Source organism: Panicum virgatum, chromosome 2K (genome assembly GCF_016808335.1).
Source record: "Panicum virgatum strain AP13 chromosome 2K, P.virgatum_v5, whole genome shotgun sequence".
Classification (NCBI taxonomy): domain Eukaryota; kingdom Viridiplantae; phylum Streptophyta; class Magnoliopsida; order Poales; family Poaceae; genus Panicum; species Panicum virgatum.
Genome location: NC_053137.1, coordinates 1,874,042 through 1,897,862, shown reverse-complemented (window position 1 = coordinate 1,897,862; position 23,821 = coordinate 1,874,042). Strand labels below are relative to the sequence as shown.

At 44.0% G+C, this 23,821-nt stretch overlaps 3 protein-coding genes across 5 annotated transcripts; 1 reads left to right on the top strand and 2 right to left on the bottom strand.

Moving 5' to 3' along the window:
- Nucleotides 1-192: 192 nt before the first annotated feature.
- LOC120660676 lies at nt 193-4,780 on the bottom strand. 2 transcript variants are annotated; one of them, XM_039939301.1, is made up of 3 exons: nt 2,330-4,780; nt 1,897-2,228; nt 193-1,682 (listed from the first exon to the last, which is right to left on the bottom strand). In XM_039939301.1, the coding sequence occupies exons 2-3, from the start codon at nt 1,937-1,939 to the stop codon at nt 685-687; spliced, it is 1,041 nt and encodes a 346-aa protein (XP_039795235.1). In that variant the 5' UTR covers nt 1,940-2,228; nt 2,330-4,780; the 3' UTR covers nt 193-684. The 2 variants fall into 2 exon arrangements, with proteins under 2 accessions (XP_039795235.1, XP_039795229.1); XM_039939295.1 differs by having other exon boundaries at nt 193-2,228; nt 2,330-4,779.
- Nucleotides 4,781-5,646: 866 nt separating this feature from the next.
- LOC120659367 lies at nt 5,647-8,758 on the top strand. Its single transcript, XM_039937487.1, has 3 exons — nt 5,647-5,865; nt 7,741-8,589; nt 8,703-8,758. Exons 1-3 carry the CDS (start codon nt 5,841-5,843, stop codon nt 8,756-8,758), a joined length of 930 nt encoding a protein of 309 aa, XP_039793421.1. The 5' UTR covers nt 5,647-5,840.
- A 10,088-nt stretch (nt 8,759-18,846) lies between these two features.
- Nucleotides 18,847-22,327, bottom strand: LOC120660661. 2 transcript variants are annotated; one of them, XM_039939278.1, is made up of 4 exons: nt 22,196-22,327; nt 21,882-22,102; nt 20,727-20,765; nt 18,847-20,625 (listed from the first exon to the last, which is right to left on the bottom strand). In XM_039939278.1, exon 4 carries the CDS (start codon nt 20,593-20,595, stop codon nt 19,660-19,662), a length of 936 nt encoding a protein of 311 aa, XP_039795212.1. In that variant the 5' UTR covers nt 20,596-20,625; nt 20,727-20,765; nt 21,882-22,102; nt 22,196-22,327; the 3' UTR covers nt 18,847-19,659. The 2 variants fall into 2 exon arrangements, with proteins under 2 accessions (XP_039795212.1, XP_039795219.1); XM_039939285.1 differs by lacking the exons at nt 21,882-22,102; nt 22,196-22,327 and having other exon boundaries at nt 20,727-21,629.
- Nucleotides 22,328-23,821: the final 1,494 nt, after the last annotated feature.

Genomic DNA, 23,821 nt, shown 5'->3' with positions numbered 1-23,821 from the left:
CAAATGTGAGGAACCACAGTACTATGATTTTTTTTACTTAATATAACACAGGAAAATGAGATGCTGCTGTTATCCAGTTGGAAAGGGACGTATATTAAGTGAAACACAGTCGGATAAGATCTCATAATCTCTCTTCAACTTTATTTGCTCGTGGCACATAGCAAAATATTCAGTGTTCACATACAAAGCAAATGGTCTATGCTTACAAATGCATTTATATATGTAGTAAACCATGCAATTCCCAGCACATGATTACAAAATGGTAAGACTACAAAAATAAAACCATTTGAAAAGGACATTTGAACACAAAAAGGCAGCGTACTGCTCTGACTTACATAGATACATAAAGTAGCATATATGTAACTCAATAACCTTTATGGAGAAGTTATCAATATTATTACAACAACAACATAGACTTTTTTCCCAAACAAGTTGGGGTAGGCTAGAGATGAAACCCGAAAGAAATAAGTTCAAGGTTCAGGCACATTGATAGCTAGTCTCCAAGCGCTCATATCCAAAGTTATCAATATTATTGCTCTGACAATATGTTTGCTTATAGGATGTTTTGACAGAGATGCATGTCCTCCGTTAAGAACAAGTCCTAACATTTAATCTATTCCCCAGAAATTCCATTTTTTTCTTTAAACCTCGTCTCCATTATCGGTCCGACTTTAATAATCTAGACTAGAACTGCAGGCGTAGTGGTGAAAACGCCAACTTATTTTTGACCTCTTTCTGAATCCAGTTCATGATGGAGCCCTGCAGCTGGATGGGTGCATGTGCAACCCATAAGTTGAGGAAGTGAGGCACCACACATGAACGGTTCTCTTGCTCCTGCTCCTGCCGTTGCACAATCTTTCCTCCCCGAATCATTCGCCGTTTGCTCTGCGTCTTCGTGCTTCCCTTCACAACATGAATGTACGCAGTGCCCTGTCTGGACTTCCAAAGCATCTGGTAGACTAATGTGTCTGTGTTCTGACGGAAGTACTCTACTGCCTTTGGCAGCGTGATCTCTTCCAGCTGTGCCAAGGTGATGTCTGTATGCATGCAGTGTTGCTCCTCACTGTGATTCACTGCTATGGCAGAGCTTTTATCCGCAGGCAGCAGGTCCTCTAAAGAGCCATGGGGCATAAAGAGGAGGCCAGCTATCAGGTATTGAGAATCCTGAAGACAAATCTCGCCTCCATCCAGTGAGACTTGACACTCCAAATGTGCTTCAATAACTGGTTCTAGAGAAATATCTGACTTGTCTGTTGTGATATTGCTACTATTGTGAATTTCATGGTGGTCAATCTGCTTGCAACATGATGGGTTTGGGCGAAGCCATTGAGAAACGCAACCAGCTAGATTGTCCCAATGTTCTTTCTGGCGTGAATCAACAAACGGCACCCATGAGAAGTCTTGTGTAGGCAGTTGCATAATTTTATTCCTAATAATTTCAACTTTAGACTTGAAAAGAGGTGTAAACAACTGCAAGCACTTAATTGCGATACCAAGTATGTCGGTCCTCTCTGAAAGTTGTAGCATGATGCTGAAGTAAAAATTATTCTCAGGTGCATTACCATCTTTCTGGATGAAGACTAGGGAAACCTCTATTCCATGCTCTGCAGTAATGAAGGGTAACCATAGTACAAAAAAAGTGCTCTCATTTCCCTGATCGATTTTGTGCTGCAGCTTCTTGCCTGAAAAAAAGTTTTTGATAAATGGGTTGAAGGGCATGTGGCAGTATGGTGTGCAACCAAGCTCTATGAATCTCAAGAAGTCGCTGGCTCCATCTGCATACCACTCAAATCTTTGAACAACGCTGCTTAACTGCTGGTTATCATGGCCAAAGGCAGAGGAGATAAATGACCTGGTTGCATGTGCTATCCGTTTGGGAAAGGCTAAATTCCTCACCTCCTGTTCTATCTGTTCTTCTTCTATGATTCGATTCTTGCATTTGTGCAGTGTGTCGTCACACTCTTGAGCAGCACGCTTCAGCTTTTTACGCCAACGCAACAAGGATGCGCCAGTGATCTGCCACTTTTCAGATGTCTCAAGAGCAGCCTCCAACTTAATGTGCGCCATCTCTAGCCTCTCCAAGTTTTCATTGACCTTGACTTTTTCTTTCCCCTCACGCCTACTAATGAGATCAGATAGGATTTGGCTAACTACTTCATGCACAACAGCAGAACTGAGCATATCTGCCATTAGGATTCAAGCATATATAGCATCCCTTTCCTGCACAGCTGATGAAATATATAACAGCATATCAGTATACATGAGAGACTAGATATATGGAAATTTGGATCACAAGCATAGATACAGCTTACTGGCTGTAAGAATTTACCTTTGATAGAATCGCAGGGAAGCGGCGATCAGCTATCCTGCGTATGTAGCTATCTACCTTTGAACTGTAAGGTAAGATATGAATTTAAGAAGAGCATAGTGTGGTCCAAGATTTATAGGAAGCAAACAGAGGCAGAAAATTCACTAACAGAGGTCTGACAGCATGGGGTCTGGAGGTTTGGTCTATACATGAGGAAAATGTTGATTCAAGGAAGGACATCTGACTTCAATCAACAATGAGAGTTTTCGCATCTTTTATGTGTTTGAATATAATTGGCTAACGTGCATTAAGTGGTGGCAAGTTGAAGAGTCACATTTAAGCTGTGCAACAATCAAATGGAGGCTGCTATGCTAATTGGGTACAAGTGGAGTACAACATGAAACAAGTCAACCCGGAAACCTTTCACCAATTAATTTAGAAGGGTACAGGGCAAGAAACTCAGAAATTGCCATAAAAAAAACATGACAATACATCTTTAGCTGGCCTACATAGAAGTGTTAAGGAACTCAGAAAGTTATCGTCTCCACCAGATGAACAATATAAATCAGAACCTGTTACTTGTGATTTTGAAGCAACTTATTGATGCCTATGGTTTTAGCCAAAGGAAACTGGCTGCAATTTGGTTACACTGCATGGACTCTGATCTGGTTTTGCACTTTTCTGCATCAACAAACGTGTTTTTCTTCTAGCAGAGGCAGGCCTGTTATGCCCAACCAAACACCATCCCAATAAGAAAGGGACTTACATGACTTCAAATGCAATACCACAAGATTTATAATTTCTCATCAACTTTATTTGATCGTGGTACATAATAATATGCTAAATATTCATACACTAAGTAAATAGTCTACACTTACAAATGAGTTGATGTAGTAAGTCATGTAATTCCAAGCATGTGATTATCTAACTTGTAAGAAGCAAATAACACCATATGGAACATACATTTCGAACCTAAAAAAGAGCAGCGCACGGTATCACACTTTCATAGATTCCTATGGTAGAACATACTCCCTCTATTTTTAACTATATTACATACTACATCCTTCTTCTGAATCCTGTTTCCATTATTGATCCATGCTAAATGATCTAGAATGTCAGGCGTAGTGGTGAAATTGCAAACTGATTTTTGTCATCTTTCTGAATCCAGTTCATGATCGAGCTTTGCAGCCGGATGGGCGCATGTGCAACCCATAAGTTCAGGAAGTGAGGAATCACATATGGCCTGTTCTGCAGCTCCTGATCCTGTCGTTGCACGATCTTTCCTCCCTGAATCATTCTCTGAGTGCTTTGCATCTTCGTGCTTGACTTCACAACCAGAATGTATGCAGTGCCCTGTTTAGACTTTCAAACTATCTGATAGACTAATGCATCTGCGTTCTGGAGGAAGTACTCTACTGCCTTTGTCAGGATGAACTCTTCCAGCTGCACCAAGGTGATGTCGGTATGCACACAATGTTGCTCATAGCTGTGATTCACCACTATAGCAAAACTTTTATCTGCAAGCGGCTGGTCCTCTGAAGAGCCATGCGGCATAAAGAGGAGTCCAGCAATCACATATTGTGAATCTTGCAGACAAATTCCACCTTCATCCAGTGAGACTTGGCACTGCAAATGCACTTGAATAACTGGTTCTAGGGAAATATCTGATGTGTCTGCATTGCTACTACGGCAAACTTCATGCTGGTCAATCTTCTTGCAACATGATGGGTTTGGACGATACCATTGAGAACAACAACCGTGAAGATTTTCCCAATGTTCTTTCTGGCGTGAATCAACAAATGGCGCCCAAGAGAAGTCTTGTGTAGGCAGTTGCATAATTTTATTCCTAATAATTTCAACTTGAAAAGAGGTGTAAATAACTGCAAGCACTTAATCGCAATCCCAATTATGTCTGTACTTTCTGAAAGTTGTAGCGTGACACTGAAGTAAAAATTGTTCTCTGGTGCATTACCATCTTTTTGGATGAAAAATAGGGTAACCTCTATTCCATGCTCTGCAGTACTGAAGGGTAACCACAGTACAAAAAAAGTGCACTCATTTCCCTGATCGATTTTGTATTGCATCTTCTTGCCTGCAAAAAGGTTCTCGATGAAAGGGTTGAAGGGCATATGACAGTATGGTGTGCAACCAAGCTCTATGAATCTCAGGAAGTCACTAGCACAATCTGCATACCACTCAAATCTTCGAATAATTGATCTCCTCAACTGGTTATTGTGGCCAAAAGCAAAGGAGATAAATGACTTGGTAGCATGTGCTATCCGTTTGGGAAAGGCTGAATTTCTCACCTCTTGTTCTATCTGCTCATCTTCTAGGATTCTATGCTTGCATTTGTGCAGCGTCAATGTTTTTAAATCGCCTAATCGTTTGATCGAACAATGGGTGGACCAGACGACTAATCGTGATTAGTCGTCGACTAGGGTCGATTAGTCAGGTCTGGTCGACCCTAGTCGTCCACTAGTCGTCCAGGACATTTAGGATCCATATATACATATATATATACATATATAAACATATATATACATATATATATACATATACATATACATATATATACATACACACACTTATAATATTCATTAGCTTCAACAAAGAAGAACAAAGCAAAGGAAGGAGACAATTTCTGAAAACTTAATAGGATTTTTTCTATCTCTATCTCTTATTGCTCCTTGCTTATCTGGAGCTCGCCGGACCAGTCACCCGTGCTCACGCTCGCGCGTCGGCAGAAGGAGGTCGCCAGTCGGGGTAGCTCACCGAAGAGAATAGAGGGAAGAAGGGAGCTCGCCGGAGGGAAAGGAGGGAAGGAGGTCGCGAAGGCCAGGAGATGAGGGGTTGGACAGCGGCCTGGAGAGGAGGGTTTGACGGCCGGCAGCAACCTGTGCTCAAGAAAATCAATTAATACGCGCTGAGCTTTGAGGCTTTGTGCTAGGGAATTGGATGAGTGGCGAGAGCAGAGCGAGGCGCATTGGATTGTCCGGCTGATCTGAGCTAGAAGGTGAGGGGACGGCAGCGCGGGGTGGAGCTCCCCGTTGGCGAGCAGCGGGAGGTCGCGGGAGCCGCCCCCCTGTCGAGATGAGTGGCTGCCGACAACCCTAGACGCGGTCGTGCCCCTCCAGTTTTGTTTCTAACCAAGTGGGCTTGGGCCTCTTGTTGGAAATATTTCAATTAAGATATATTGTGATCTTCACTATTAAGGAAGCATTTAAACCATCTAAACACGATTAAGGAAACCTAATGATAAAACCCTAATGGGCTGTGATCAGCAGGCCCATTAGGCCCGTTTCCAGAGGCTGGCCCCCAGCCCTACAGTGCCTATAAATATAAGGTCGTGGTTAGCACCTTAAACACCCATTCATCTCAATCTAAAACCCTAGCCACCGCTAGTCTGATCGCTGAAGGCACTGGAGGGGTTTGGAAGGCCAAGCACTCCAGTTTGGCTCCCGGAGGACGCCGATTCGCCGCTGCGTCTTCTACACCGACAAGAACGCCTACTTCCTCTACGGATCAGGCGTAAATGGCTGCTGCAACTGCTAACGCTGGTATAATGTTTACCAATTTATTCCGCATTAGATTGATTTGTCATGAACTAGGTTATGTTAAGATCTTGGGTTATTAGCCTATAATGTTTAAGCCTGGCTAATTCTAACAATCGGTATCATGAGCCATCTTAACCTAGTCATGCACGGTCAATTTTTGAGTATGTTTATGCCTCTGATTTTCGTCGGTTTAAGATGCAATTAGATCCTGCATAATGGTTTTTACGTGTTAATTATGCGTGATTAGATCTAAATCATGGTTAATTAAGTTTCTGATCACGAGATTAGATCTAATCTATTTCGGTTTAAGTCAAGTTTTAATTAATCTTGACCTGTTAATGCTAAGTGTCTCGGATTAGATGCAAATCATTAATGTTTATGCTAATTCATGGTTAAACCGAGATAAATTGATGATTAGCTATGCAATTAAAGTTAGGGTTTACTGCTAGCAGTATCTGTTCCCCAACTTAAGCCCCTGATCATATTTATTCCGCAAATTAGTTCTTAGATCCATGAAATTGATGCTTCAGTAAGCATGTAGAAGAAGGGGAAAAGCAATTTTCAGATAGCATAAGAAATCTCCAAATCCTGTGATGAACCCTAACCCTAACCCTAAGATTGAATCTTACCTGGTGACCATGAGTTGGTTCACTGAGAATAAGCAAGCACCATCACGGCGCATCAAGAAATCTCACGGCTGAGGCACCGGTCGGCGCTCATGGCGCGGGGCCCGCACAGAACCGCACTCCAAGGCGGCGGCCGGCGCTTGCGGCCGGGGTAGACGCGCTGCCGGGCCCGCGCATGAGCACACGCGGCCGACGGCCCGCACACGCGCTCCTAGCGGTGCGCAGGGCGGCCACCAGGCGGTCGCGTGGCACGCGGCCCTGGGCGGCGAACCGAGCGGCCGGGCCATCAGGTCGCAACGCTGGCGCTCCACGCGGCCCACGCGGACGCGCAGCTCCCGCGCGTGGAGCCGACGCGGCGGCCGGCCTGAGCCGCAGTACCGCGCGCGCAGCCTCCCGCGTAGGCGGCGCGTGGCCTTGCTCCTGCGCGGCTCGCGCAGGCGGCCGGCGGTGGCCGGGCTGCAGCGGCTGACGGCTGCGGGGCCCGCGCGCATGAGCAATGGCCGGGCCAGAGCAGCTGCGCGTGCACGCACATGAGCAGCAACGTGCTCGCGCCGGCGGACGAAGCTGCTAGAGCAGTGGCGGCTCGGGCTGAGATGGGAGAGGGAGTGAAGGGAGTTTGGGCACCCTCCGACAAGCCCTATCCTATTTATACGGTGCTTGATCAGCTCACGACCGTCCGATCGTGAGCAACGGTCCAGATCGCACCAACATTAGGGTTTGCAACGATTGGGCCGAACTGGGCCAATGAGGGAAATGGGCCGCGTGCATGGGGATGTTTTTGGGCTGTTTCATGAGTTTTAGCCCATTTAATATTAAAGCCTTATTCTTTTACTGTTTCTTATGATTTAAGCTCAATTTTAATTGCTGTTATGTTTAAAGGCTTTAATTATTTCTGTTGCACTTATTATTACCAGCATTATGTTAATTAATTTCCATGAGTTATTTAAATGCTTTTAATCATGTTATAATTGCATTTATTCACTGAAAATTATGTTCATCCACCTTAAGCAATTAAGATGCACTCTATTTAAATGGAACCATCGGGAAGTTTATTTAGAGCACTTGTAATTAATTCTGACCATCGTTGATTTAATTACGAGTTTTAATGATAAATTTCGTTTGTTTTCCCCATCGGTGATGCAAATTGAAATTTATGTATGATTTTAATCAGACCATCGTAGGGTTAATTTCATACTTCTTATGCGCATCTTAATTGTGAGTTTAATTAAGTTATTATTCTCATGATTTTCAGTGAACACTGTGACGGGCTACCTGAAGTCCATTGAGCCCCTGAATGGCACCAACTATCCAAGCTGGTATAAAGATGTTCAGGTGGCCATTGCTGTGTGCGAGTATGATCTCGCCTTACGTCAAGACAAGCCAGCAGAGCCCACTGATCCCAATGGTGATCGTACTGCCATTGAGAAGTGGGAGAGATCAGACAGGATGGTCAACATGATCATTAAGAACACGATCACACCGGCCATCTGTGGTGCTATTCCTGATAAGGACCAGGATGGTAATGAGCTGAGCGCCAAGGCATACCTTGCCAAGGTGGAGGAGAACTTTAAGAGTTCTTCCAAGACTTATGCTAGCACCCTGATCATGAAGATGCTGACTTCACAGTATGATGGGCAAAGTGGAATCAGGGAGCACATTATGAGCATGTGTGACATGGCAAATAAGCTGAAGACACTGGATATGGCTATCTCTAATGGTTTTCTGGTGCACTTCATCATGACTTCTCTGCCAGCACAGTACAGTCCCTTCAAAATAAGCTACAACACTCAGAAGGCGACTTGGAGCATGGCTGAGCTCATTAGCTACTGTGTTGAGGAAGAAGAAAGGCAGAAAGCTGAGAGGATGAAGGATGCTATCAACATGGTCAGCGAGCGCTTTGGGCGTGTTAGCATGAGCAACACTCCTAAGCATCAGGCTGAATCTGGCAGCAGCAGGCAGCATAAGAGAAAGTTTAAGGGCCATAAGAGCAAGGCCGTGTCACATAAGAAGACCTCTTATGAGAAGCTGTGCAAGTTCTGCAAGTCACCTAAACATGAGCAGAAGGATTGCCATAGATTTAAGGAGTGGCTTAAGAACAAAGGTACAATTACTGATTATGTATCTTTTATTGATGAATCATTCTTAGTGAATTTTTCTCCCAATACTTGGTGGATTGACTCAGGTGCCACTGTGCACATTTCCAATTCACTGCAGGTATTCAGTTCGATCCGAACTATAAGAGAGGGGGAGCGAAGTCTAAGAGTGGTTGATGGCAATGAAGTGAAGGTTGAAGGCATTGGGAGCTTCAATTTGGAGTTACCAGGCGGCTTCAACCTTAGTTTGCATGATGTTCTTTATGTTCCCAGTTTGAAGAGAAACCTTATTTCTGTTTCGCATTTAGATAAGTCGGGACATATTTGTGAGTTTGGCAACTCAGTGTGCAACATTAAATTTCATAATTTAAGTATGGGCCTTGGTCATTTGCAAGGCGATCTTTATTTGCTCTCTCTTGATAAAGTTTATTCTGCAATGAATGTGGATGATGTATCGCATAAGCGTAAGCGTGATGATGAGACTTCTTCGAAATTGTGGCATTGTCGTTTGGGCCACATTTCGAGGGGGAGAATTGAGCGTCTCATAAGAGAAGAGATACTCCATTCATTAGATCTCTCAGACTTAGATCAACAATGTGTTGATTGTATTAAGGGGAAATTCGCTAAGACAATTAAGAAAGGAGCTACTCGGAGTACGGGCCTATTAGAAATAATTCATACTGATATTTGTGGCCCGTTCCCAGTAAAGTCTGTTGATGGTTTTGACTCGTTCATTACCTTCACAGATGACTTCTCTCGTTATGGTTATATTTACCCCATTCGTGATCGATCCGAATCATTAGATAAATTCAAAATATTCAAGGCTGAAGTGGAAAATCAGCATAATGTCACTATTAAATTAGTGAGATCAGATCGAGGTGGTGAATATTATGGGAGACATACTCCATTCGGCCAAGTACCTGGACCATTCGCTAAGTATCTTGAAGAGAATGGCATAAAGGCCCAGTACAGTATGCCGGGCGAACCACAGCAAAACGGAGTTGCTGAGCGTCGTAATCGTACACTAATGGACATGGTACGTAGCATGCTTAGTTATTCTACTTTGTCTGTGGAGCTGTGGATGGAAGCATTAAAAATAGCTGCGCACATACTTAATCGTGTTCCTTCCAAATCAGTGCCAAAAACACCTTATGAGTTGTGGTTTGGGAAGAAACCATCGCTTAATTATTTGCGTGTGTGGGGCTGTCCAGCCGAAGCTAAGTTATTTAATCCACAGCAAAAGAAATTAGATGATAAGACGGTGAGCTGCTATTTCATCGGATACCCTGATAAGTCTAAGGGATACCGATTCTACTGTCCTTATCGTTTCACTAAGTTCGTTGAGACCAGGCAGGCTGTATTCCTAGAGGATGCAGGAATCAGTGGGAGCTTTCCGGGGAGGGAAATTAATCTTGAAGAAATACGGGCTGAGCTTCCCATCCCGGTGATTCAAGAAACAGTAACACCTCAGTTAGTGCCGCTATTCGTTCCTTCCGTTCAGAGTACACCATCTGTTCAGATTACGCCTTCTGTTCAGAGTACTAGCGCTGCTCCGCCTGTTGAAGTAACTCCTGAGCCTACGAGCGAACAACAAGCTGAGCAAATAGCGCCTAATGCTGAAGTTGAGAACCCTGTCGAGGTGCCTCAGACTGCACCTCAACCAGCACCTCAGCCTGTTGAACCATTAAGAAGATCACAGCGGGCTAGGAAACAGACAGTTTTCCCTGATTGTGAAACATACTTAAGTGAAGACATGTATGATATTGGGAAAGCTGATGATCCTAACTCATTTAGAGAGGCAGTATCATGTGAGAACTCTGTCAAATGGGTTGAGGCCATGGAAGAAGAGCTTAAGTCCATGAGTTCCAATGATGTTTGGGATCTGGTAGATATTCCTAATGGAGTCAAACCAGTAGGTTGTAAATGGGTCTACAAGACTAAACGTGATTCTAAAGGGAATGTCGAACGATTCAAAGCAAAGCTTGTAGCCAAAGGATTTACACAAAAGGAAGGGATTGATTATAATGAAACTTTCTCCCCTGTGTCTAAGAAAGATTCATTCAGAATCGTTATGGCGCTAGTGGCTCATTATGACTTAGAGCTACATCAGATGGATGTCAAAACTGCGTTCCTTAATGGTGACTTGGATGAGACCATCTTCATGGCACAACCGGAAGGTTTTGTTGTGAAGAGCAAGGAACATTTGGGATGCAGACTTAAGAAATCCATTTACGGGCTTAAGCAAGCGTCAAGACAGTGGAACCTTAAATTCGATCAAGTGATTAAGAAATTCGGATTTAAGGAGAATGACGTGGATAATTGTATCTACACTAAGATAAAGGGTGGTAAATTTATAATTCTAGTGCTTTATGTGGATGATATCCTATTAGCGAGCAGTGATAAGCGTATGCTGCATGAGACAAAGGGATTTCTTTCATCCAATTTTGATATGAAAGATCTTGGTGAAGCCTCTTATGTTCTGGGCATTGAGATACACCGAGATAGGACCGAAGGAGTACTAGGATTGTCTCAAAAAGCATATATTGAGAAAATGCTTAAGAGATTTAATATGGATAAGAGTAAGGCCACACCTGTTCCATTAGCGAAGGGCGATAAGTTTAGTGAAGCCCAATGTCCTAAGAACCAATTGGAATCAGATGAGATGAAGGACATACCTTATGCTTCAGCTGTCGGAAGCCTGATGTATGCACAAGTCTGTACGCGTCCTGACTTGGCATTTGCTACCGGAATGTTTGGAAGATATCAGAAAAATCCCGGAAAGGTCCACTGGGTTGGTGTCAAAAAGGCATTACGTTACTGCCAAGGCACTAAAGACTTCATGCTCACATACAGAAGATCAGATAACCTTGAAGTTGTGGGTTATACTGATGCTGACTTTGCTGGATGTGTGGATAGTAGGAAATCTACATCAGGATATATCTACATGTTAGCTGGTGGAGCTATATCATGGAAAAGCTCTAAGCAAAGTTTAGTTACAGCGTCGACGATGCAAGCTGAGTTTGTGGCATGCTATGAAGCAACTGGACAGGCTGTTTGGCTTAAGAATTTTATTCCGGGCCTCAAGGTAATTGACAGCATTACGGAACCTATAACGTTATACTGCGATAATCAGTCTGCAGTATTCTTTTCGAGTAACAACAAGTCAAGTGGTGCTTCCAAACACATTGACCTTAAGTATCGTGTTGTGAAAGAAAGATGCCAGAATCGAACCATTAAGATTGAGCACATAAGAACTAATGCTATGTTAGCGGATCCGCTCACTAAAGGCTTACCACCGAACGTGTTTAAGCAGCACGTTACTAATATGGGTTTGGTGAATAGTCTTTAGGTCCTGGTTTAGGGCCATTATGACTCCCAACTAACGAATAAGCGTTCTACCGAGGTGTTTCAGTGAGACTGTGGGTAATGGGGTCCCAGTAGTGCATCAAGCTACTGACGACGCATTGGTCCGGTACTTTCTGTTACTACTAAGGGTGAACATTAGTATAATACGAACATTAGCCTTAACCGTTCGATCAAGTGGGAGAATGTTGGAAATATTTCAATTAAGATATATTGTGATCTTCACTATTAAGGAAGCGTTTAAACCATCTAAACACGATTAAGGAAACCTAATGATAAAACCCTAATGGGCTGTGATCAGCAGGCCCATTAGGCCCGTTTCCAGAGGCTGGCCCCCAGCCCTACAGTGCCTATAAATATAAGGTCGTGGTTAGCACCTTAAACACCCATTCATCTCAATCTAAAACCCTAGCCACCGCTAGTCTGATCGCTGAAGGCACTGGAGGGGTTTGGAAGGCCAAGCACTCCAGTTTGGCTCCCGGAGGACGCCGATTCGCCGCTGCGTCTTCTACACCGACAAGAACGCCTACTTCCTCTACGGATCAGGCGTAAATTGCTGCTGCAACTGCTAACGCTGGTATAATGTTTACCAATTTATTCCGCATTAGATTGATTTGTCATGAACTAGGTTATGTTAAGATCTTGGGTTATTAGCCTATAATGTTTAAGCCTGGCTAATTCTAACACCTCTCACTCTCCAGTCCAGCCCACAAGCAAACCAGCTACACAAACCTAGTCGAGATCACGCCTAGTCGGACGATTAATCGCTTTTAGTCGCCGATTAGTCGGTCGACCGGTCGATCAGGGTGCCTGATCGAGTCGTGGAGCCTAGTCGAGCACGATGGACCGATAAGGTCGATTAATCGCGATTAGTCGCGCGATTTGAAAACATTGTGCAGCGTGTCATCACACTCTTGCGAAGCACGCTTCAGCTTTTTACGCCAATGCAACAACGATGCATCAGTGATCTGCCACTTTTCAGATGTCTCGAGAGCAGCCTCCAACTTAATGTGCGCCAACTCTAGCCTCTCCATGTTTTCATCAGTCTTTGATTTCTGTTTCTCCTCATACCTATTAATGAGATCGGATACGATTTGGCTAACTGCTTCATGGACAACAGCAGAACTGACCATCTCCGCCATTACGATTCATGCATCTATAGCATCCCTTCCCTGCTCAGGAAGTGCACTATATAAAAAGTGCATCAGTACACAAGAGACTAAATATATGGACTTTGAATCACAAGAATAGATTTAGCTTAGCGGTTGTAAGAAATCTACCTTTGATAGAATCGCAAGGAAGTGGTTTCAGCTATCTTGTGTATGAAGGTATGTACCTTTGAACTGTAAGGTAAGATAGAAACTTGAGAAGAAGCAAGTGTGGTCCAATACTTATAGGAAGCAGAAACAGGCACACAGTTCAGTAGCAGAGGCCTGATAGAAAGATGGTCTGAAGGATTTGGTCTCTACAAGAGGAAAATGCTGATTCAAGAAGGGGAATCTGGCTTCAATCAACAGTGAAAGTGTCCACATCTTTACGTGTTTGAATATAACTAGCTAACAATAACATGCATTGAAATGGTGGCAAGTTGAAGAGGTGCATTTAAACTGCATGAAGAGTCAAACGGAGGCTGCTATGCTAACTGATGACGACTGAGAACAGAGTGAAATATGTCAACTGGACCATCTTTCATCCATCAATTCCTCATGGTACAAGGAACTAGAACTCAGAAAAGTCTTGCCCTTTGCCAAATGAACGAGACAGCTTGAAACAGGCGCTTGTCCTGTCGATGGCAACTTTGAAGTAGACTGTAGCGAAAACATCCTAGGCGTTGCAAAAATTTCCATGGGTTGCGTTCTAGCGTGGCTGAAGTCTAAGAGTCACCGACATTTTCCTAACATCTATGTTTCCAGCCCCCTCATTGCTCAGTTTGAGTGAACTGCATTCGATGCACCAAAGTACAGAGGACTGATAGCTGTTGGGGAAAAAAAAACCCCTATATCTGTATGTGCTCGAATATAGATCACACAATGCAGTCCAACCAATCAAACCAAAAGAAAGATCTGACGGACATGGCCACTTCTATAGCAGTACTGTTGAACTTGAAGATTGTGGCGTCGTACTGTTGAACTACTAACTAACAGGATACTCTGCTCTAGTTGGGGATCATGAATTCCATTCAAAGCAGCCGAATTTTGCATGTGAAACCCATAAGCTGAACAACTTGACAGATAATCGTTCAAAAAAAAAGAACAACTGACAGATCATGAATTCATGATCATCCCTCGGGTTGGGTCGGGTTCGGGGTTTAGGTCGGGTCAAAAAAAAATCATCGGGTTGGATTTTTCGACCTGAGCCTGGCTCGGCACGTGGTCGGGTCAGGTCGATTCTTTTTGAATTTTAGGTTAAAAATTTCGACCCGAGCTCGGCTTGCACATTTGTCGGGTCAGATTTTTTCAGCGGGTCAGGTGGCCCATGGTCAGGTCTGGTGATCAAATACGACGACAAACTCCTCAATGAACATCCTCTTTGTGCTAGGCTAGGCGTCCTGATACCTTCTTCCTTGTCCACCAGGCCATGTTTAGATCATTTGGCAATTTTTTTTAAAGAGAATCATACTGTTTTGGAGTACTAAATAAAATTTATTTGAGCTCTTTTATAATAATTGTAAAGTACCAAAGGTATTTTTACTTTAATTTTTTTAGCCGTTGATCTATAAAAAATATTTATAAAAATTAAATTAAATTAGTATTCAGGGATTCAGTCCTACTTTTTGGTACTTGATCCCATATTTTCGAAGTACTAGGTACTTTATTCTAGGTAATTCCTACATTCATCACCGTAGAATTTTATCAGATGGACGGCTCCTAATTTTTTCAATTATTGTAAAATTTCTCAATTATTTACAAAACTTTTTATACGGATGGGTTATAAATCGCGAGATGAATCTAAGGAGACTAATTAATCTACGATTAGATTAGCGAATGGCTACTGTAGCATCAATGTTGTAAATTATGGATTATATAGTCTCATTAGATTCGTCTCGTGATTTACAACCCATCTGTGTCAAAAAAATTTATAAACAGATTTTAGTCCAAATATTTGATGTGATGTTTTTAAATGTAAAATTTTTGGATCTAAACACGGCGAATGTATGTATGCAGTGCCAATGTGCCATGCATGCTTGGACTTCCAAGAAAGAAATTTTGAGATAGTGATCGAGTTCCTCGGTTTTGTCGCACTACAGGGACAGGGAGAGGCCGCAGAGTCTCGCCCTGTAGTCCCGTCGCCTGCCACTGCCAGGCTCCTCTGCTCTAATCCGAAACTCCCTCGACGCAGAGGAAACGCCGGGACGGTAGCTAGCTAGCAGGTCGCGACATGTGCGGTCGGGGAGTAAACCGAGCCAGCGTGCCTCTCAACTCCGACCGCTGCCGTCGTCGTGGGGGACGGGCCGGCATCCGCGCTCGCTCGTCGTCCTCCACGGCGGCACCGCCCCCCGTCGCTCTCCTCCCCGGCCGGTCAGCCGAGCCGAGCTCCTCTCAACGCGGCGGCACCGCGAGCCCGGCGGCACAACCCTCGCCGGAGGCCCGAGCGGGCATGGCACTTCCAAGAACGCGGCTGGCCGCGCCTCGCGCCACGGTTTGCCGCCGCACCTCCTGAGCCACCGCCACCGGACCTGGACCGCGGCCACCGGCTGCCGCGCGCCTGACGCGGTGGGAGGACGAAGCCTTGCGCGTCCGCGGTGCGCCGATCTTGGCCGCACGGTGTCCATCGGACGGCTGGCAGGTGCCCAGGGGTGGACGGTATTTGAGATACCGTCCGCCCGGTCGGTATTTCAAATGCCGTCCTCCCTTGGGGCCTTCCCGCCATGGCGCGCCGCCGCACTCGGCCAGTCCCCTAGCTTCGGTTCCATCCCCTTCCTCCTCGTGGGCGCCTCGCCGACCGCCGGCCGGTTCGTGAAAGCTAGCTTGGATTCGGTGCCCCGGAGGGGCCGACGGGATGCTGGGCGCGGCCCCGGAGTCGGGACGGCATGCCAGTGCCAGACATGGCGGGAGCACTGACTGAGCTCCGCCGCAACGTCGTCGGCTCCTCCGCATCATTCACCGTCGTGAGCCCCTGGCCGGGAGAGAGACGCGGCCGCCTGCCTGTTCACCGCTATCCTGCGCCTGCGCTCTTCCTCCCGGAAGACGACAGTGTATCTTCTTTTGAACCGCGATGTGTAAGATATAATCATATAAACTTTAGGTGAATCAAACAGAGGCTGCTATGCATGCTAACTGAAGACGACAGTTGAACACAGCGAAATTTGTCAACTTTCAACTTGACCATCTTTCATCCATGCAGCAGCCGTCAGGTGTACAGAGAACAAAGCAATTAAAAGTGTCACTCTTTGCTAGATGAACCATACATACACAACTTGAAACTGTTGCTCGTCACTGGCCGCCTGGCCGTCTGCGACTCAAGACAAGCAGAAGACCTTTGAGCTATTACTTGAACATGAAGCAAATGTAGAGTATTTGTAATTTGCAGGACAATCTACTGGATACTACACCCCATAATCTTTTCCTTTGTCTGTATCAATCAATGTTATGTGAATGTGGCAAGTGTCAACAAGAGCATGGACATCAGTTTGTCTGAAAGAAATTTAAGACCTGTATATACCATGAAATATTTACACAACCAATACAACGTCTAGATTATGGAGTCCATCAATGCCATGAAACATGGGAACGACTTGTACTAAACGAAAACAACCCTAAACAAACTATGGGACATACTGCGTTCTGTTTGCAGTTTTCCAGGTATTGGACCTTCCACTGGTTTTGGGCGCACCAGCTCTCTCAGAGCTTGGGTTTCGCAGACAAAAGTACGCAGCCCCATGTTTAGAGATCCAGGACACCGAATAATCTGCCAGCTCTGCTTGTCGGACAAAACAATCAAAAGCTTTTGATCTGAACATCTCGCACGTTTGTTGTATGCTACTACCATTCTTATGTTCTATTTTGCCTCCCATCCTCTCAACTACATAGTTCTTTTGCACACCTTCGCACAAGAGATGGGGAATGAAACAAGCTGCAAACTCCAGTGGTGGCGGCCGATATGTGACTGTCACTACCAGAAACGGCTAATATGCCGTGTGCCAAATAGTTTGCCGTGTGCTAAAAGACGGGCACACGGTAAACAGTCACTTTGCCGTGTGCCCAAAATAAAACACACGGTAAACCCCAAGCACACGGTAAAATTGTCTGTTTGCCATGTGCCAGTCCCAGGAACACACGGCAAAAATAAAACACACGGCATATTACCATCTTTGCCGTGTGCCGCCCTCAAAACTCATGGCAAACCTCGTGCACGTGACACTCACGTGCGGACTGGCGAACAGAGGTGGACGGAGGGGCGACGGAGGTTGACGGGCGCTCACTTTGCCGTGTGCCACAGTCAAAACACAAGGCAAACCTCGTGCACGTGCCACTCACGTGCAGAGGTGGCGAACGGAGGTGGACGGAGGGGCGACGGAGGTTGACGGCGCTCAACTTCGCCGTGTGCGACAGCTTGGCACACGGCAAACAATACACTTCGCCGTGTGCTTTTTCTTGGCACACGGCAAACAGTTTAAAAATTTTGAATTTTAAAACTCGAAACTTTTTCTACACTGCAGAGACATTGCTTGGTACTCTGTATTAAAGTTTGGTATTTTTGTCGTAATGTTCACTATATATAAAAATTGTGTATCTGCTAAATGAATTTTTCGGATGAGTCAAATTTTGAACTGCAAGTACATAAAATAATAGAAGAAAATTCTTGGAAAAATGATATTCGTGTTTCTGAGTGCACAGTAAGAGCTCATGTCATAGTTGACATTGTCATTTCGAAAATGGTGTTCACAAAAAGTTCTCGTGAACGTAGAACCGAATAATTGTAAAATTTTAAAAAAAATCAAACGAAGTCTGAAAATTATGAGATTTGTCGATTTCTTATGCTATCATACATAGAATCTATGGTAAAAAAAATTGAGGGAGTTCTGCACGTGTTTGTCACGTACGCTGCTTATAAACTCAAACTTTCCCGAAGAAGATCTGGGTAACGGAGAAAAACGCGGTTAAGTTTGTAGGGGCAAACACGTTCAAATTTGAATTTGGTTTCTACACTTTTTATATAGGCAATAGAGAACATAAATGACTTCGTGTTAATTTTTTGCATTTTTTTGGATCCGTTTGATAATTTTAACGTATTAACTGCATTTATACAATTTTAATTGATATAAATTGAATTTGAACTATTAGTACATGAAATAATGATTTAATATGAGTGAAAAAATTATATTCATGTTCTTCAGTGAACTTTAAGGTCTTGTTTTCAATTTCAAAATAAATTTCGAAAATGACATTGAAAAATTTAAAAGAATACAAGTTTCATTCACATGAAATATAGAAATTCGTGTTCGCTGTGTGCCTGAGATCTGGCACACGACGAACTCATTACTTTGCCTGTGATGAGGTGCGAGGCGACGCATAACGAGCGAGAATGCGACGGCGTCCACCACCGCGCCGGAGCATGGCGCCGTGGTGGATGCAGGTGTCGACCGGGGACACGCGACGGTGAGCTGGGCGCCAGAACTTCCGGTTCCGCGGCATACTCTGCTCTGTCAGTCAGTCTCCTCTGCTTCAGGGTAAAGTTACCGAGCCATTGCAACTTCCTGTGTAATTTCAGATTAAGACTTCCTGTGTAATTGATTTATCCTCAGCGTATACATAACTGGTGAGAAGTGATAACTAAACAACATCATACATGCAAGGCACACAAACTGAAACCAAGAACAAGTGGCGTGCTACAGTTGCACGAGTTCCTGATGTAGAATATAGGACTTCTAGGTCCCAGCTGTTGTAGCTATTTTTTATTTATTTACACTCTTCTTCTTATTAACGAAATGACACGCAACTCTCTCAAGTATTGTAGAAAAAAAAAGGTAAATCATAGTACTTCACTACTTCCTAACTATTGGGATGTTACTTTTAACACATTCAAGCTATAGCTTTCCTCCTCTTCCCGTAGCATTTCCAGATTTTGTTTCCCATGTGCTTACAAGTTATATTACTTCAGGTGTAGCCGCGGTGCTGCAGACAGAATTTCCTTTTCTTTCCGTAACCAGTTCTTGAGCGATCTTTGCAGTCGGACAGGCACATGTGCAACCCATAAGTCGAGCGAGTGACAGGCACGTATCCGATGCCTAATAAGCTCCTGGTCATGCCCGTGCAATAGCTTTCTCTTACAAGCTACCCCAAAAGCTCTTTGTGTTCTCATGCTTGATCTCCGTGTGCTCATGCATGGCTTGTCAACCTGAATATGTGCAATCCCATGTTTAGACTTCCAAATCATTTGGTAAACCATCGCTTTGGCATTCTGGTGGAAGTAATCTATTGCCTTTGGCATCATAATCTCTTGCAGCTGTTCCAGGGTAATGTCTGTATGCAAGCAATTTTGTTCCTTCTGGACTATCGCCACTATTTCAGAACTCCTATCCGCCGGTAGCATGTCCTCTAAAGAGCCATGGGGCGCATAGAAGATTCCCGCATTCAGATATGGATAATCTTGCATAGAAATTATGTCTTCAGACAGTGAACTCTCCTGCTTGCTGTATCTAGACATTGAGACTTGACAATGCAAGCTAAAACTAATTACTGGTTCTAGCAAAGCTTCTGATGATCCTGCCATATCTAGGTTGCTAAAATGTCTAAACTCGTGCTGACCATGCTGCTTGCAACAAAATGGGTTTGGCCGGGCCCACTGAGATGTGAAGCTGTTGAATTTGTCCCAATGTTCCTTATGGTATGAATAAATAGATGGCCCCCATGAGAACTCTTGAGTGGGCAGTTGAGAAAGTTCATTCCTAATATTTGAAATGTACACTTGAAATGAGGGGCAAAAAACTGCAAGCACTTAATTGCGATCCCAAATATGTCAGTACTCTCTGAGAGTTGTACGGCCAAAGTAAAAAAGATATTACCCTTTGGTGTACTATCATACTGGACAAATGTCAAGCCAACGGTGGTTCCGTACTCTGAAGTACGGATCGGCACCAACCATAACTGAAAGGAGGGATATTTGTTTCCCCGAATGATTTTATGATGTAGTTCGTTGCCTGCAAAAAGGTTCTTGACAAGGGATTCAATGGGCATGTGACAGCGTGGTCTGCCACCAAGCTCTATGAATCTCAGAAACTCACTAGCACCATCTGCATACCACTCAAATCTTTGAGCAATGGATTTGGTCAACTCATTGTTGTTGCGGTCAAGGACAGAGAAAACAAATGACTTTGTAGCATGCACAATTCGGTTAGGAAGGGAGGAATTCTTTACCTCTTGTTCCATTTGTTCGACTTCTAGGATTCTCTGCTTGCATTTGTGCAGTGTGTCATCGCACTCTTGAGCAGCACGCTTTAGCTTCCTACGCCAGCGCAATAAGGATGCATCAGTGATCTGCCACTTTTTAGATGTCTCAAGAGCAGCCTCCAGTCTGATGTGAGCCATCTCTAGCCTCTCCAAGTTTCTATTCACATTTGATTCCTCTTTCTCCTCATATTTTTGAACAATACCAGATAGTATTTGGCTAACTGTCTCATGGACAATAGCAGTACTGACCAATTCCGCCATCAGAATTCAAGCATTTGTAGCCTCCAGTCCCTGCTCAGAACAAGAAATATATAACAATATGATGAGAGCTTAGATGATGATCTTTGGATCATTAACAAAGCTGATTCAGCTGAGCGGTTTGAAGGGCATACCGTCAACCGAATTGCGTGAAAACTGTGGACAGCTAACCTCTGTATAGAGAAGAGAAAGGGTGTTACAGTTGGAAGAGAATGTGGCCCAACACGTTGAGAGCCAAAAGTGGTAGATGGATCGTTAATATAAATGGGTATGATCGTGAGGGGTGCGGAGGAGTTGGTCTGTACAATGGAAAATTGTTGATCAAGGCAGGATTATTATTTTTTCTATCTTATAACTTTTAATAACTGAAAGAAGTGCTTCTTTGACTTGACTGAAACATGAGAGCAGCAAGTCTGTACGTTGGCTAAAAGAATTGCCCAACAGGCATAAAGTAATGAACAACGTGCTAAAAACCAAATGATTGGTGGTTGTGACCTACTGACAATTGGCAAAGAAAGGGCAACAAAGTCAGGTACAACTGACATTGGAAAAGAAAGGGCCTTGGCCTATGAAAGGCAAATGCTTGTGGAGGAAGCAAACATATATTATAAATTTGTGATTTGAATGGAAGTTTTGTGTATGCCGTGCTTGTGTGACAGATCATGGACAATTATATTTCCCATGTTTAATTTCCTGCCATGCCATCATTCTAGCTGCTTTTCCATCTGTGTTACCCCAATTGGCTTACAATATCTGCATATGCTAGATTGCAAATACAGTGCTAGATGGTAATGTCAATAAACCAAAATACAAGGATAGATCTCACATTCATGAGAGTAGAAGATTGTAGCATCATATATCGGCAGCCATTTCTGATTACTTTAAGAGTCCTCGAAGAGGTCGATCGCACAATCTCATTCTTCTTAGGAACATATCAGGTGCAAACTAACATTCCGTGCAAACTATGCAAACTTTAATCTAGGCAATTGGATCAACATCCAAGGGGAGGGGCGCAGGGGGTGGGAGGGGGATTCGCAAAAGTGTGATTACCCAATCCAAGGGCGGGTGGTTTAATTATAAAATTATCCAACTCATGCCCCTTGGATGTTAATCTGGTGGTCCAGATTGAAGTTTGTACAATTTGCATGGAGATGTTGGTTTGCACCTGATATATTCCCTTCTTTAATCAGGTCATCGACTGAAACTGCTCTAATTCGAGCCTCTCGGTCTCTCCTAAGTCCCTGAGTAGAGGAGGCGCGTCAGGTCGATGGGAAGTAAATCGAGTGCACCTCGACTGGGCCTGCACGCCGCTGCAATGGGCGGCGCCTCAGCCCTCATCTCTGGCAGCTCGTCCTCCTCCCTCTGCTCGCTCCGGCACCCTCGTCGCCGTTTCCTTCGCCCCCGGCGATGCGCCCGGCGTCCGGCCAGCGGCTCGTTTCCGGGCCGGGGCGAATCAGGCCGAGTCGATTTAGGGTGCCTTTGGTTGAAGCGCACTTGTAGCATCCATTCCCTACTCAGGAAAAGAAATAAATAGCAGTATACATGAGAAGCTGGATACATGGATGAATATTATGCAGTACTAGTGTATAAAGGTTTTGCTTACCTGCGGTAAGAAACTACCCTTGATTGAATTACATGGAAGTGGTTACCAGCTATCTATGGAGACTGGAGAGTAATGTTGTGTGGTAATTAAAATGGCACCTAAGAAGAATGTGATATGGAGTTTCCAAAGAAGTTGGGCTGCCAAAATTTAGAAGCCCAATTTGGTGGCCCTCTATTTGGGCTGCCAATTATGGGCCCTCTATAGAAGCCCAATTTACTCGGCTTGCTGGAGTGGAGGCCCATATTTGGGTGACTAAAATTTAGAAGCGGGCTTCTAAATAAATATTTGCTCACCCAAATTTAGAAGTCCTACTAGAGTTGCTCTAATTGACTAAGGAGCAACGACGTGAGAATCCGCACTTCATGATTGTTGTGCTTATCATGCGAGAGTGGTTGATTGCTTCCAAGGTCTGGTGAACAAGGAATTGGTCTACAGGATGAACGAACTGCCAGTCCGCCACATGTCGCTTGGCACTAGCAGCAAATATTCGAATATTCTCAGTTCGCAGGAATAATTTTCAGCGTGGGGAAGAATTGGTCTTTGCAAAAAAAAAAGTGAACTGATTATGAAGGGTTGTTTTTTCACTTCAAGTTGCCTCAAATTTTTTTGGCTTAACAGCAACAGCAGACTCTGCATTTCACTGTGTTTTGCATCTGTACATAATGTGTTTGGATTACTGTCAAGGACTGGAGGAAAAGACATGGAATTAAGCTCTGAACACCTATCATCTACGCATCAGTGTAGAAGCTGTATCAGATGAAGGAAAATTACATTATTGAAATTGCAGCTTGTATCCTCGCAACTGCCCCAAAGGTGAAGTCATTGTTTGAATATCTGTAGCTTTTTCAGGAGTGATTTCCATGCCATGCTTGTCCGGTCGAAAGGTTTACACAGATTGCAATGGAGAACTTGGGAGTTGTTTTTTGAAGGAACTGGATGGGCGGCCAGAGAGAGGGGGAGTGAATGGAAGTCTTTTAAAAAAATTCTTCTCGACGAGAACAAGGGCTATTTCCCAAATTTCAATCCAACACGTCTCTACTCTAACCGCTAAGTTGACAAAAGCCAACTCGTGACAAGCTCACCCTAGAAACGGTTAGTAAAAACTTGACGCAAAGCGAAAGTAAGCGAAAAGCGATTTATCCGAGCAAGGCACAACACAAAGCAGAAGCAACAATTTATCAAAATGCTAAAAAGCTTTCACTTAACTAAGCATGCAGAGACTAACAAATATAGCTAATTAACACAAGTCAATTGAGCATGCAAAGCTAACAAGTACGAGTGACAACAAGTAAGCATGCAAAGGCTAGTAGCAATTGATTTAACAATGAATATAAGCAAGTCGGCGAGCAACAAGTTTAAGCTCAACATTCAATAGGTCTCGTACACGAGCTCAAGGCCATTTAAACAACAAGCTAATCAACTGCACAAAAGATTTACCCGAACCGTACAAGCAAAGATTAACAGTTGTTGTTTATCTATTTAAAACAAGTAGCACTGTTTTTTTTAGAATAACAAGTAGACTGTAAGACTCCTACCAAAATTAAGCTGCCGGCCTACAGGGAATAAATGTGCCAAATGCTCACCTTTTTTTTTTTGAGAGGATGCCAAATGCTCACCTGGGAATGA

Bases quoted from the DNA above. Each gene is read 5' to 3' on its own strand.
- LOC120659367 (XM_039937487.1), top strand. From the start codon at position 5,841: ATGGCTGCTGCAACTGCTAACGCTG. The intron at 5,866-7,740 runs GTATAATGTTTA...CATGATTTTCAG, and splicing joins TGCTGCAACTGCTAACGCTG to TGAACACTGTGACGGGCTAC. The intron at 8,590-8,702 runs GTACAATTACTG...AATTCACTGCAG, and splicing joins GGAGTGGCTTAAGAACAAAG to GTATTCAGTTCGATCCGAAC.
- LOC120660661 (XM_039939278.1), bottom strand. From the start codon at position 20,595: ATGGCGGAATTGGTCAGTACTGCTATTGTCCATGAGACAGTTAGCCAA.
- LOC120660676 (XM_039939295.1), bottom strand. From the start codon at position 2,190: ATGGCAGATATGCTCAGTTCTGCTGTTGTGCATGAAGTAGTTAGCCAA.